Source organism: Poecilia latipinna, unplaced genomic scaffold (genome assembly GCF_001443285.1).
Source record: "Poecilia latipinna isolate Pla-1442-1.1 unplaced genomic scaffold, P_latipinna-1.0 Scaffold578, whole genome shotgun sequence".
In the NCBI taxonomy this organism is placed as follows: Eukaryota; Metazoa; Chordata; class Actinopteri; order Cyprinodontiformes; family Poeciliidae; genus Poecilia; species Poecilia latipinna.
Window position 1 is genome coordinate 10690 of NW_015113194.1, and position 15210 is coordinate 25899.

Below are 15210 nucleotides of genomic sequence, written 5' to 3' on the forward strand. Positions count from 1 at the left end.
AGATTACTCGATTACTAAAATATTTGTTTACAACAGCCCTAATTCAGAGTGCTACTGAGTCAGGTAGGAACAGTCAGAGAGCTGTATTAGAAGTAACATAACTTTCTTATTTTTATTTCCCATTCTTAATAAGTGTCTCATTATCTTGGGCTGGAAGTTTAATTAGCTCATATTAGCTGAATTAATTTGACTTCAGGTCAGACTGGAACCACTCCAAGCATTTGACAAGTAGTAATGAATTCCCTAGCAATGGCGATTACATGGAGATGGCGATAAAATGTGATGTGACACTAAATATCCAAATATTAGGATATTTTGACAGTAATGGGAGATGTGCGTTGTTCATGTGTTCAAGAAAAGTTCAGTTTTTACATGTTAGTGTCTCCCTTGCAGATATCAAAACTTTGTGCAAGTACAAAGTGCGCTACATTTATATAAATAGAGAAAAAACTACAAAAATCTATAGTGTGAACATATTGTAATGATTCTGTGTTTTAGTTCTGCTGGTGTGGATATGGTTATGTGTATTTGTTGTATGTTACATTGTGATCTTTATTATGTGTATAAAGTTATAGGCTTCCCCTGACTGACTCTGCTGACTCCCACTCACATGACAGAGATCTGTCATGTGGGCGGGGGATCAGGGGAGCAGCAAGAGGGACCGGAAGAGGAGGGAGTTCGGTGTGTGTTAGCAGGAAGCTAGTTCAAAAAGCGCTACGGTTTGTTGGAGGTGTGGGCTGCGCCTCAAAATAGCAGCTCGTTTCTACGACTAATAAACCCGTTTGGTGGGACTTCTATCTGTCGTATGCTGGCGTCATTACAATATGAATTTAACTTTACCTGATTCTTTACTGGTGTTATATAATTCCCCTTCTTTCTCCAATCAATGGAATCTGGATGTGGTCCATTACTGCTCAAGTAGCTTCCTTTAGTGGCAGAGCAGTTCTACAAATTGCAATAGGCCTACAAGTTGACAAAGAAAATCCAACACACAAGTTCTTTGTGAACAAAGTTTGGTGCAAATGACATTACCTGAGGTTCAGACAAGAGGAAATACTTCCGGAACTCATTGAAAGTCATGTCTGAAAATCCGTTGAGTCCCACTTTTTAGAGATAAGAAAAACATAGTTTAGGGGGGTGCCAAATGATAGAATTAATGAAATGAATAATAATAAAAAAAATCCTACTTGTGAAAGAGTGATTCCCTTCATTGTGTTTGTCAATCATCCTCTTGTTCTCCGTGAATATTCGTAGTCTTTGGTAGTACTCCTCGAAGTCGTACGCTTTGTTGTACTGTACAACGCAGGAGCGCAAAGTTTATTGTCAGTGCTGCACTGATTTTTCACCTCAGGTAACTTCCGTGTAACAGTGCACTTAGAAAACACATAGAAAACTTTCAGCAGGAAGAAAAAAAATGTAAACAGACCCACCTGTGCCATCCATGATTTGAAATGAAACTCGTCTGAAAAATAACACAGAGCATCAAAATGCGTCGGGTGCCGAAAATAAACAGTAAAATGTAACTTGACACCAAAGTGGTATATTGAAAGTGAAACTATGCAAAAGCGAACAATAAGAGCCACTTCACTTCAGTATTGATGTCTTACCTCGTTTAGTCAAGTAAAAAGCTGAAGTTAAGGACACGAAGCTAAGCAGAAGCCAGACCCTAGTCATGTTCACTTGTTAGCGCTCCGGCCGGAGTTGAAGGTGGAGAGAAAACAGATGAGGGAGTCACGAGGCGAAGTGCTGCCCTACAAGTAACATGAAACGTTCAGCAGTTTGTGACGTCAGTTTATTGTCGGAATAAGGCACCAATAAAAAAACACAGCTCCTGCTGCCACAGTCGGTAACCACGGAGTGGAGAAGAGGAGAGGGAGCACCTGCTGAACCACAGCTCAAGTAGGGAAGTTGTAATAGCATTGCTATGCTATGCTTTATCATAACTTTGTAAATATGAAATGAACAACGTAGTAAAAGAGCAGCAAAGTGCAGTCTTTCCTGGGTTCAAGTTGGTCAATTAGGAAAACTAGCCAAATCTCCATTTAATTTTATGCCTCCTGCATTTTATTTTTAATTTGCAAGCCTGAATACCGATAACCCCTTTAATAACTTTTCATTTTACAGACTACATGCAATTTAGTACAGTTTCTGAAGTAAACCTTTAATCCTGAAAATATTAATACCCCTGGCGAATTTAGGTTTGAAGCAATGTTTTACTTCTGCGAAAATTTTTTGTCTGACTCAAAGTAATTTTGACATTTTCGAGTGGCCCAGCCAGAGTCACGATATGAACCTCATGGAGAACCTGTGAAAGGAGCTAATGATTCGGGCAATTTTAAGGAGGTTGTTCTGTCCACAAATGCTTTGTGCTCAATTGTAAATATAAACCATAAAGAGCAATAAATGATTCAATGGAAACATGCAAACAGGGTCAATGAAAAACACATACATGCTTTTTCAAAATTGATACTCTTTTTACAGTGTTTTGTTGTCTTTAGAGATATGCCTGTCTCTGTGTGTTAGAAAAAGAAATGCTTGGTTGAATTGAAACAATATTAAATAAAAAATTATTAATGTTATGCTTCATTGTAACAGAAAGATACAAGCTAGTATCTGTTTTTTCCAAGTAGTTTTGACATTGATGATTGAGGTTTACATATCTTGTGTATTTTTTATGGAGACCGATTCACCAAAAATCTCAGTCTTTCACAAAAAGGAATTCTGCTTTTTAATTTTTAAATTATATTTCACTGATATTCAACAAAGAAAATGTGTCCTAGTTTTCTTGCTGGACACTACATATATTTTAGCCTTATTACAAAATTGGTTGTGCAGAACTATTAGATCTACAAAAACACTTGAGACAACATAACCCTGAGATAAAATGGATTTATTAACAAGAGGTAATTGGGAAACATATTTTTGCTTATTTGTTGTTATGCTCATCTTCATAATTTTCTTTTTTCATCTTTTTTTTTCTTACAAACTGGGAATATTTCTTAAGCTGTGGAAACGAAAGGATTGAAAGATAATTTTCATACCACTGGGTATTGCTAACAGCAAAAATGTTTATTTGTTTAAATACCTTATAAGATTATGTGCATGTATAAGTGTATACATTATCATTAAATAGTTCAATTCTGTCTGTGAAGGTGTTGCATGCCTACTACATGAGCCATAAAAGTGTACTGTACATACATCGTAAAAATACATACAGATATTCACAGAATAAGCACTACATTACTATATTCCTGCTAACAGAAATGATTATAAACAGGATTACAGTATAAATGCAAAACACTTTGAAGTTGTGTCTCTACCTCTAAGTCATGGTTTCAAGACCACACTGTTGTAGCATTTTACATAGAGCTTGTTTTTGAGAGGGATACACTGTTCCACATTGAGAAATATGCCAGCTCGCATGTACAAAATGTACAGCATGTCTCAGTGAAGTGAATTAACAACAAAGTACAAAATACTTCCCCAGGTTCATATAAAGAGCAGATTCACTTTCTTGTATACTACTACAAAAATAGTGTTTGAATGCTGCAGGCAGAGGTCATTCACATACATTTTATCATAGTTTTTAACAGCAATGCATATAACAGAGTGATATACAGTCACGTTCCACAATCACTGGAACAGCAAGAAGGACAGATTGTCTTTTTAATTACAGAAGAGTAACAACCTTTTACTCTACAGAAGTAAAACCCAAACTTTAAGGTATAACACTTAGAACCTTATGTGGTCTTTTAGTGAATCTTCTAAGAAAGGAAATTTGAGCAAACTGTATAGTCTTGTCAAACCTTTAAGCAACAGAAATCTTTTTTTTTTGTTTGTTTGTTTTACCTTAAATCATTCCAATGCATAAGAACATAAATCTTCTTAATCACTGCAATTTGTCATCCAGCTTTCAGCTGAATTTCTTAATTAAACCAAGATGTTTAGATTCTGGAGCCCTCATGTAAGAGGGGTAGAACACTTTCCTGTCAAAATTCATACACTTGATCAATTTCAGGTTAATAAAAACATGTATCTCAGAGCTGAGGTTTGCAAATCCTGGACTGATGACCATTGCAAGCCTTTTACAACATTTACCAGACAATAAAACAGTCGTGGGATTAAAATCAAAGACAGAAAGGAACTCCACAATCTAACAGATGTTTAATAGTTAAAAAGGGTATATCATATTTTATAGCCAGAAAATCTACATTTCCATTGGTTTTAAAGGTGGAAAAGTAATTTTTAAAACTCAACTTTCTGAAAGGTAAAACAAACCCCCTGAGCATAAAAGAAAAACTTACTTCCCTATTCTATTGTGACATCCACCTTGAGACATAGCACTTTCAGAGGGTGTAAACAGGTGAGTGAGAGGCAGGGGGGCAAAACTTTCTAAGATTTGGCAAATTTGGATTAGTTCAATGGAAGTAGGCACAGTCAGGGAGGACAGATTTTTCCCCAGTCACCAAATCTCTCCATTTGAAACTTGTGTTTTCAGATATAAATCACTAGAAATTCAGATTTAAGAGAAGGAACAATCCAAAACTAAGACTAAGGACACAATAGTTCATACCACGGCAATAATAAAAACCTTTAACAGGTAATAAACAGTCTCTTACTTTTAAGTGTCCTCTGTTGGTACAAAACAATATGTCGAAAACCTCAAAATAAATTTTTGACTGCTGTTTCACTGTAGTTTAGTTAAAGCCTACGTGGAGCAACGTGGAACCTTTGCAATCACTGCATGCTAATATAAACTAGGCTAGTTGCACCGCCTTTTTTTAAAATTTATTTTTAGAGAAACGCATGCCTGTGCACATCAAAATAATATTGTTGATTAGAAGCAGATAAGAAATTGCACCTATCTGAAAGCTGCCAGAATTTGGGTGTTTCAAATTGCATGACTTTGGTGCAAGAGTTTATTCACTAATACAGTGAATTAAATACATTGTGCTCTCCATGGAGCACCATCATGTCTCCAGGCTACTCCCTGTCGGACCACGCCTTTTCTCATTTCCTCCTCAGTTATTAATCTGTCTATATAGATGTTTCTCGGACCAACTCATTCTTGAGCTTGAAACTTAGTTATCACATTTTGTCTTGGAAAGCTAATGTGTTATGCATTGAGTGCATGAATTTGGCACTCCACTTTGCCATTATTCCAAGGCAGTTTTTGATTGTGGGCAAATATCACTTTTCTGCTAGTTTTTCTTTCAAGGCTTTTACAAAAATTCCTAAGTTTCTGTTATAGAAATTAACAGATAAGTTTCAACTACAAGCCTAAGCACAATTGAAAAGTTGTAAAAATAGATGATATATGCCCTTTAATAAAGTCTGCATAATATCTTTTTAAATGTGACGATCTAAAATTGTAGCTGTTTTTGTTTGCATATATTTATTACAAATTAGAAAGAAAAAAAAACCCTGTTGTCAGATTTCTCAGTATACCTTTGTCTAACTGACATGTAAGCAATGTTTAATGTTATTTTATGGTTTAGAACCAGCTTAGAAGCGCCTCTACGCTCAAAACATCCCCAGAGCAAAACCTTATTTTGTGAAATTTGCTAAAAATGTCTATCACTGATAATACTGTATCTAAAGCAGACCATGCTTGCTGTGTGATTTCAGCAACCTAAGGATTTCAGGAACCTTTAAGGATTAGGATTACTCTAGAAGAAGAAACAAAGATACACAATTATGTGTACCTTAGAAGTGAGCAGAATGACATGAGCATTTTCAAAATATAACAAATATAAACAATGCTCCATCTAAATTGCATTCCTGGTTGGTCGGATTAGGTTGATTCACAATAAAAGTCAGTGAAATTGATATAAAACAATTGGGAACCACCAGGGTTTAGACTGATGAACGAAAACAAAGACACAAATATCTTCCTTTTTTGGTTTGGGAAGCACAGAGACACAAATGCTTTGGATATCTTGCTGTCATTTCCACTCATCATTGTTCCCTCTTTTAAAATACAATTAGCCTATTTCCTCCAGGCTCTTTTACCTGATTTTTTTTTTTTTTTTGCAATTCATTTATACAATGCTACATTGGTTGCAGAGAACTTCAATGATCAATAAAACTCAAGCTTGCTGAACAAAGGCCAGCAGCATTAGTGCTCAGAAAGTGCAAATTCGACACAGTATTATATGATGCAAAAATAATGTCATTGGTCACTAAGAAACACGGTTGCATGCAACTACAGTGACCTCTATTATTATTATTATTATTATTATTATTATTATTATTAAAATACTCAAACAATTTAAAACAAAGGTCCCTAGGGGAGGCGTCAACATGACAACAAAAAATATACACCAAAATTATTTGTGTCATCAAACAACTTTGAACATCTACTGTACAGAAGAACAAATATCTTTACCATGTACAGCTATACAAATGCAAATGTAGATGTTAACTTATATGTAATATTAACAAAGGAAACAAAGTGTGAAGGTCCACTTCCCCCATCAGTTGGGCACTTTAGGCTCAATTCTGAGTGAGGCTTCATACATGCTTTCCTCATCAAGAACAAAGCTCTTGTCCAGCAGGTACTGGGCTACCTGGAACAGACCAAGAAACAGCAAAGGTTAAGGACTGCAACAGATTAGGTAATATGCTTAGGTTCACAAACAAAAGATCTCTGGCAACCAACTATTTTCTTTGAACAATTACAGAGATATTCAACATTAACACTGTAAAAACTTTTTTTTCCACACTAAATCTAAAAAAAAAAAAAAAATACTTCAAGATATGTTCGTATCAAAGATCCTAAAAAATATGGAGGAAATTTCTTTCATCTTGAGCTTGATAGACACTAGTGTATAACAAACAGCTCTTAAAACCATACCATGGTCCATTGCCCAATTTTAACAACAAAATACTTTCTAACTAACACATGCGTTTTGGTGCTTTTGTTACTGGACGTTTATCGGTTTGAGCGTGATTTTTAAAGGGCTATTCCGCTGGTCAAGAGGTGGCTACTTGAAAAACATTCAGTTATTAAAAGAGGTAGATATTTTTCAGTAGTTACCCTAAATTATCTTCAATGTGTCAATAGATCTTACCAACCAGAATATGTGGCCTGGTCTTATATTCCTCTGGGTTTATCTTGATTATTGCGAAACCATGGACCTATGCCTTTAAAATATCTGCTGCTTTAAAGATACACGCACCTAGCACTCACCATTTAGTCTGGTCCAATGTATTTAGTCCTATTTTTCTGAAAATTACAGCAAAAGGCATTTTTTTATCCTTTGCGGAAAGGGTAAAAAAACCCAAAACAAAAAAAAAAACTACTTCCTCGTCATAATTAGGCCAACTTCTAAAGCTAATTTATCATGCTGGGAACTTGCATAGCTAGGGACTTTTCATAACTATGCAACCTCAGAAACTGTCCCCATATGTTGTAGATTTACACTACGGTCCCTAGGAATCTGGATAGACTCTCAGTTCCTCTCCACAGAGCTCCCCCTATCAGGCCCATCTCCAAATAGATGGATTCAGGGCACCTTTAGATCTCCTTGATTTATAGAAAAGTCATTTCATGGATGAAAAGCCACAGTCACTCATTTACCTTTGGTTGCAGGTCAATCTTATATGCTGTTTGTTGAAACTGCCTGATTTCTCTGATGATGTGAGATATCTATAAAAAGAAAACAAGCAAGATGTTACTTTCTGCTTGTCAAGATCAAATTTGCGTCTAATGCAACAGAGCCCCAAACATCTCACCATCCTCATCTTTGAGAAGTTGACCAAATTGTCTTCGGTGTAGTTCGGCGTTCCTTCTTCAATGAAAGCCAAATCAGTGAGGTACATCCCCAGATATGGTACACAGGGAGGATCACAGCTAGTGAAAAAAAAAAAAAAAAACGTACTATCAGCATCCACCTTCTCTACTCGACCCTTTATTCTCTTACTTCAATAGGAGGTGTCTGGACAGAACTTACTTCTTCAGAGCTTCTCTCAAGTTTTTGAACCTTCCCTCTGATGAAACCAGCTTTTGGAGCTTGTCAATAAGCGCTTTTGTCTATGAAAAAGAGCAAATAGGAAATGTATTTTTATCGTCAAAGCTTCAAGGAGAAGTTTGCAACAGCATCTGCAGAAACTCATACCTGTTTGGAGACTTTTAGCCAGGTCTTCTTGAGGCGAAAAACAGAGCTCCGGTTTAGAGATGAGGTGATTTCAAGCACAGCATTGTAGTTATGCAAACAACGGCAGATGTCGGCCACAGCCACCCATTTCTCTATGACAGCCACTCGAGTGACCAAGTCGTCACACCGCAGGATCTCTGTTGCGATCAGGTTGCTTGTCTTCAGAGGAAAGAGAAAGAAAAATAATAAGTTTTGGAGTAAATAAAATGAGCTTAAGTGTGTCTATATAGCTTACATCATTGAAATGCTTGGTGGTTCTCATGATGTACGGTGTCTTCTCATTTTTGTCATTCTTCATCCAGCCTTGACCGAAGAATTCCCTGAAATACAAAGAACTTAACTTAGAGGAGGAACTTGAAAGATGACCCTCACTTAAATAACTAATTGACTTTGTGGTGCATAGGTCACAGATGTGTTCAGCTTTACTGTGGCACTTACTCATATGGGATGACTTTAAACACCAGGTGGTCAAGCAGAGTTAGCTGCTCTGCAATTTCCAAGGCAGAGTGGCTCTCAAACGGCTCGGCCTTCCCCCCTCCCACCTGTGTAAGGTAAACAAGTGTGAGCATCGGTTAAAATGCAAAACATAAGAAACCTTGAAAAATATATTTTGTTGAGATGTTATTCAAGGGCTTTGCACAGCCACTTTTTACCGCAATCATGGCGACAAGTCTTTTGGGGGGACTTCACGTACTAAAGCCTACTTTGCATCAATTGGCCACTTGATGGCACAGTAAAGCAAATTAATGTCATTGGAGTTTTGGCCCATGAGAGAATAAAATAGGTGAACAGCTTAAATGCGTCTTAAAGCCTTATCTCACCATCACCAGGGTTTACAGCTGATTTAGTCATAATAATACATTAAAAATAAATTTTATTAACAGGTTGAGTAAAGAATAAGCATTCATCTTATTTGACCAAGCACTGCACATATACATTTAGACAAATCATATCCACTTGACAATTCACAGATGTCTGCAGGGCTTGGAAACTACAAGGTTTCAGATACAACTTTTGAAAAAACACTGTACAGCTACAGTAGGTTACGGTTTAATTAATTTATTAAGTATTGTAAAAAGACTCCAAAATTACGGGTTTCTAATATAAACAATTTGTGAATGTCAAAAGCAATTGACTCGACTCACCAATTGTGTCACGTCCTCCATTGTGATCTGGTTGTCACTGTGATCTTCCTGAGTTAAAGTCCTGACAGAGAAAAAGAAATCAGCTCCAACATTAATTGGGTCAATTTGTTCAGGTGTGGAATGAAAAAAGACTTTGATAAGTTTTATAAATGAGTACACCAAACCACATAAACAATATATCTAGGAACACTTATCAGAATATATATATTTTTGTTATTTTATTTTCTGTTAAAAATAAAATCAGAATTAAAATAATGATGGTCATGTTTATGTATTTTTTTCTGCTTTATTTTTTAAAATAATATGTTTTGGGTGTTTGCTCACCTCATGGCCACTGCACTGCATTCACATAGCATAGCAGTACTAATGATTATGATATTTGTAACCCCTTTTCATTTATTTGCTCATAAATAATCAAATAAAGGATTTCTTGTAATTTTATTTGTTAACTAATGAATTAAACCCATTTTTATCCCACGATGTAGCAGCGGTCAGTGATACCTGATGATGTTGGCTGCTGCTTTCCTCTCCTGGGTCAGCAGCTCAGGGTCATGCATCACTTCCTCCAGGAAGGCAATGACCTTTGTCTTCAGCTCATTGTTACTCTCAAAGTCCTGAAAAGACGCAGAGAACACACGTCTGGGTAACTTTACAAAGATCAGTTATTTGGGTCATGATAGAAAAAGAAAAAAAAAAAGAAAATCTGCATCTAAATGTATCTGAACAGAGCATTTACCGGAAAGTGTTTGGACACCCAATGTCTCAGTACATTCAGGACTCTGTTGGTTGCTGCCCGTCTGATCACAAACTCCTTGTCACCGTTTCTCTGATCCGTTGGAAACCCTAATGTTCACAAAAAATAAAAAAATAACAAAAGGTAAAACGTGAGGAAAACATCAACAAGCCACAAAATCTTCAATCGGTTTAATTCTTTACACTTAATGACAGTTTTATTAGGGTGTAAGTAAAGGTGAACTTCGGTTTATATTGTATACAATGAAGTGAGCTAGCAGTGGGTATAAGTAGACCGAGCTACTGTTCAGAGCTTCTTGCTGATCTGGGGCCCCAGGAGTGCTGGAGCAGAACAGTTAGATAAATGTTGTACTTCAAATTAGCTCTATATTTATGTTAGCAAAGTCATTATTTGAACATGCTAATGCTAGAATTATATTGCTCATATGTGAGCAGGGACCTGGGGATACCTTTCAGACACAAGGTGTTTGTAAATAAACCTTGAAGCATCAAAACAGTATCTGCTTTTTAAAATATTATTATTATTATTTTCATCTTAGTAACTTTCCTAAGCCCCTCTGTTCATGCATGTAGTGCATTGTTTTGCTGATGCAATGTGCAAATGGAGTGAAACTTTATAGCTCAAACTTTCCCTTGTGATTTGACAGGAATGCACTTTGTTCAAAAGATATAGAAAGTTATGACACATTCCACTTTTAGATATCCAAGTATTGTTTTAAAACAGTAATTCCTAAACAAGTTGGATAGGTGGTGCTCCTTGAGCTCTCAAGCTCATTTTTCTTGTCTGCAAAAGCTGTTAAACAGCCAGATTTGTATTTATGTTAGAAAGGGAAAAATGTAGCAATGTTTCAGCCAGCTTATTGGAAAGCAGGGTAGTGCTGCTTATCTCTTTTCTATATGCCACAAATGAAAACTCTGGAAACTACAGCCTTTTCTTCAAATGTTTAAAAACAGTGGTATATTAATGGAGGAAGTTGGCCGATGCCTATTCAAGCAACACATATTTAAACAACTCGGAAATAGTGATCTAGTAAAAATTGATATCCAGTTTTGGTGAAGTAAAACTTCCCCCAATATTTGCAAGACAAACTATATAATATTTTGTAAAAAAAAAAAAAAAAAACCTGATATGCAGATAAATTATCTCAAAATAAACATTGTAAGATCTAGCTCTAACCTCAATAATCAATGCTTTATATTCAAACGCTTTGTTTGTCAAGTTGAGACTCTCGTCCTGCATAAAACTTTGAGCTTTATTTACATATTGCAATTATTGTGGTCACACATTTCCAAATCACCTATAAAGTTCTACATTTGCCAACAAAAAGTCATATCAATTGAATCGATGTTCAACTAGAAAAACTTTACACCACAAATATTTTCTAAATATTAAAATGCTTATGCCAAGTTATTGCAAAAGATATCTTGCCACTTTCAAGACTCTGCTCGTTTTGTCTGTGAGGACCTGGATCTCCAGTAAAAATCTTCTAGCTTTTATGGGGAGACCCCATTCACACTTACAGCTGAGATATTGTATAAACTTAAGAGTTTAAGATGTTTTTTTCATTTTTATTTCACCCTCATCTTCATTTTAACAGTGCAATTAAGACAAACTGATCTATCAATGAATAAGCAGCAGCAACAGAAAAATTGACTTGAACAAGGAAAAAGTCAGGAAGGAGCCTTTTAAGTCAGTTTTAGAGTATGTTGTAAAGATCAAAGAACTTCTAATTTGATGTGATTGTGAAACAAAATACTGGAGAGTGCATTCAGACTTAATTTTTTATTGGTTAAAGAGCAGGGATGGATGCAAAAAGAGATGTTAGAGGTGGACAAATGGGCCCAAAAGTCCCTGTTCTACCAAATATTTTATGGTCCAATGAAGCCTTGACCTGACTAACAAGACCACATACCTGTGCTGGCAAGGGACATCCGCCGATATTTTTCCTTGGTAGGCGTTCCCTCATTGGCTCCAGCTGTGGCAATGGCAAAGGCCGAGGCAGCAGACAAAGAGCTACGATTGTTGTCCAACTCTCGACATGAGGACATGACCATGCCATTGTTGTAGGAAAACAGAGAAAACTCTACAAAAAACAAAACAAACAAAAAAAAAAAAACAGGTTCCTGTAGTTAAAATAAATTATTTTCAAACAAGAACTGTTATGTAACTGCATTTTACTAAAAATAACTGAATTTATTCAGACTGCAGAATAACCTGGTGTTGCTTGCACACGCCTCCACCAGGGAGCACTAGAGACCGACACAACAGTTTCCCTCTAGACTTTTCTCTTCAAGAGGCTTTGATATTTAAGATGGTTGCTGCTAAATATAGCCAGCAAATATCAGCATAACAGTGAAATCAACAGACTCTCAGCTCTCTACCCTGTTCGAGTCACCAGCTCATACGCCGATGGAAATCTGTAACCCTGCTCAACAGTTTCACCAAATGTACATGTCGTTGTCCAAGACTTGCTGTTAAAAATCTAGCATGCATTTTTTTGTTTTTGTTTTGGCAATAGATTTATAAGGCAAAAATAATCTTGGTGGCAGCGAAACAGACTCATTACTGGGGGCGGCAGGGAAAGCACGCTCTTGATGTAGTTGCTATGACACAAGTTTTTCTTAACACCTACTGTAGCCAAGATCTGGTTTTCCCCACATGCTCATGAACCATGGACACATTATGATGTGCAGCGGCTTTATCCCTATTTTTATTCCAGATAACATACAGAACATTTTAGCCCCCGGAGAAGGAAGATTTTTTTTTTTTTTAATCCTTGAAAGTAATTATTGTAGCACTGCAAGTAACTAAAATGTGTCTAACTGCAACATAAAAAAATAACAGTTTACAGGATACATTTTGAGTGTTTAGGGGAGTGTGCCATCCAGAAGATTGTCTATCATGTTCATGATGTGAGGTTATGTCACACTTCTTGTTTTGGACGCAATGTACCTGAGGAGTTTTTGCATTTGACGTTTTTTGGTGTGGTTGGAGACTTGGTGGGAGATGCTTCTGGATCCCCGTCATCGCTCTGGTTTTGATCATTGTCGCTTTCCTCTCGCACAGAAAGATCTGAACAAAGACCAAGGTTTTGATCACATTAATAATGTCAATATAAAATCAAAAGGAGTGTTTTTCTAGGATTGCCTGCAGCCGACCGACCTTGTTTGCACACTGATGTGTCTTCCACCTTGTCTTTCTTGTCCTCTCCCTCATCAGGGATCTTGCTTGTGATCGGGCTGGACACGTACAGCTTGTTGATGTCCAAGGTGGTCTTGCTGAATGGCGACATGGTGGAATACATGCTTGCATAGCCATTTGAGGAGCAGCTGAGGGCAGCCAGATCAAGAGCTTTGCCCCCAGTGATGATGGGGATGTTGAGAGAGAGCTTGCGTCGGCGGTTGGGGGATGAGTTTTTGGCAATAGCAAGAGGAGGAGGGGAGGAAAACTTCCTGCTTGCTCTGGGAGAACTCGGAGCCTCTCCATATAGAAGCTTATTGTTCTGACTGCTGGCAAAGAATAACTCCAGGGACCTGCATTGTGGTTAGCATAAAGAAATATGTTTGTATGATATAGTAGAATTTTATTTAGGTAATAGGCTAACTGAACAAAGAACACTTATGGTACTGGTCAGAAGTTTGCATGAACTTGTTTGACATTGGGATATTAGAGTTCCTTTCTTGGCTGAATTGGTAGAGTAGTAAAAGGATCAAGCCTCACATGCAGTCAATCATTAACTGTGGGAAATGATAAGCAACTCATTTGTGTAAATTATCTCATTGGTTTCAAAAATCTGAAGGAGTAATTCATGTTCTTCCTTATTGACCTTTAATTGCGTATGTTACAGAAAAGAATGAGAGAAATATACACCCATCCATCCACTGTCCATATCTGCTTATCTATGTAAGTGGGGCAGCTGGTGCCTATCTCCATCGGTCATCAGACTAGAAGCAGGGTGCACCCTGGGCAGGTTGCCAGTTCCTCACATTGCCAAAGATGAACAGGAAAAATTACCATGCCTTCACGCACATATACCTAAGGGCAACTTATAAAAACCAATTAACATTACAGTCATCTCTTTGGACTGTGGGCGGAAACAAACTCCATGCAGAAAGAACCCACACCAGGATTCAAACCCAGGACCAAAAACACTTACAGGCATAATTTGAAGTTCTAAATACATGAAGGAACATTCTGGTCACATTGAAGGTTCACCAAAACAAACCAAATGAATCTGGCTGGAACTTCAAAGATTGGATTCACCACAAGTTAAGGTGAATGAAAATAACTTAACACAGTTTTAACCAAGTTATGCCAGATTAAATAAATTCGACTGGAGCTGCACTTGGTTCTGCCATTTGCATCTCTCCAAGACTGTGTTCCCATGACTGTCATCCAACTCTCTTCTTATGAAATCCCCAGTGCCAGTCTATGGCATGCTGGATTATGGTAACTGAGTCTAATTTGATGAAGAAAAATATATTCAATATATAATTCTGATCCAGTGTGGATAAGAGAAAAGCTACACTTGATTCAAATGTATTCATTAAATTCCATTTTGTTTGTTTTTTAAAAAAGGTGTGACTTTGTTTGTTGTATTATCATTCCACCCACAAAAAAGTAACAGTTCAAATGAATCACAAAAAAAAATCACAAATTAATATTAGAGTCATTCCATGGATGAGTGCATATAAACTTCTATCCAGAACTTTATACTTTTCTTGTGAAACGAGCAAATCCAGCAAATCAAAACTGTTTTTGCGACCAAGTCTCAACATTTTAGAGCAGGATACAGACTGCAGCATTTCAGTAAACCTCTCCCACTCCCTGCCACCCTCCTGCCGACCTCACGGGTTCCCATAAATAGCACAGCGAGTGATAGTGCGCATGGCCACTGCTGACACAAGCAGCCAAGTGTAGGTGTCTCACAGTGACATTACAAGCACCATGGGAAAGCATACTGCAGGGCGTGGACGTGGGGAGTTCTGTCTGATCTGAACCTGGGTCCTCACTCTAGGCATGCAGTGCTGGGAGTTAGCCCACAATGCAACACTTCTGTCTATATTTCACGGTACAGATATTCTCAAAAAAAAAAAAAAAAAAAAAAGGAAGAGGGGAAAAAAAGGGAAGGGGGGGGCCCGCCAGAATAAAG

General features: G+C 37.1%; 2 protein-coding genes across 2 annotated transcripts in view; both read right to left on the minus strand.

Annotated features, from left to right (window-relative positions):
* Positions 1–744: 744 nt before the first annotated feature.
* On the minus strand, positions 745–1962 carry LOC106953404 (pro-cathepsin H-like). The gene is made up of 5 exons (XM_015042142.1): positions 1608–1962; positions 1431–1462; positions 1188–1293; positions 1033–1103; positions 745–945 (listed from the first exon to the last, which is right to left on the minus strand). Exons 1-5 carry the CDS (start codon positions 1672–1674, stop codon positions 745–747), a joined length of 477 nt encoding a protein of 158 aa, XP_014897628.1. The 5' UTR covers positions 1675–1962.
* Positions 1963–3831: 1869 nt separating this feature from the next.
* Positions 3832–15210, minus strand: part of rasgrf1 (Ras protein specific guanine nucleotide releasing factor 1) — a 30773-nt gene continuing 19394 nt past the window's right edge. The window contains exons 15-27 of the mRNA XM_015042121.1: positions 13221–13591; positions 13011–13130; positions 11971–12141; positions 10041–10147; positions 9806–9918; positions 9305–9365; positions 8598–8701; positions 8395–8479; positions 8121–8318; positions 7956–8035; positions 7738–7855; positions 7583–7651; positions 3832–6569 (exon numbers count right to left, since the gene is read on the minus strand). Coding sequence (XP_014897607.1) covers positions 6477–6569; positions 7583–7651; positions 7738–7855; positions 7956–8035; positions 8121–8318; positions 8395–8479; positions 8598–8701; positions 9305–9365; positions 9806–9918; positions 10041–10147; positions 11971–12141; positions 13011–13130; positions 13221–13591 — 1690 coding nt within the window. The 3' untranslated portion in view covers positions 3832–6476. The remainder of the gene's footprint in view (positions 6570–7582; positions 7652–7737; positions 7856–7955; positions 8036–8120; positions 8319–8394; positions 8480–8597; positions 8702–9304; positions 9366–9805; positions 9919–10040; positions 10148–11970; positions 12142–13010; positions 13131–13220; positions 13592–15210) is intronic.

Coding starts and splice junctions, on each gene's coding strand:
- LOC106953404 (XM_015042142.1), bottom strand. CDS start 1,674: ATGACTAGGGTCTGGCTTCTGCTTAGCTTCGTGTCCTTAACTTCAGCT. Junction 1,104..1,187: donor AGGGAATCACTCTTTCACAA/GTAGGATTTTTT, acceptor ATCTCTAAAAAG/TGGGACTCAACGGATTTTCA. Junction 946..1,032: donor TCCTCTTGTCTGAACCTCAG/GTAATGTCATTT, acceptor TGCAATTTGTAG/AACTGCTCTGCCACTAAAGG.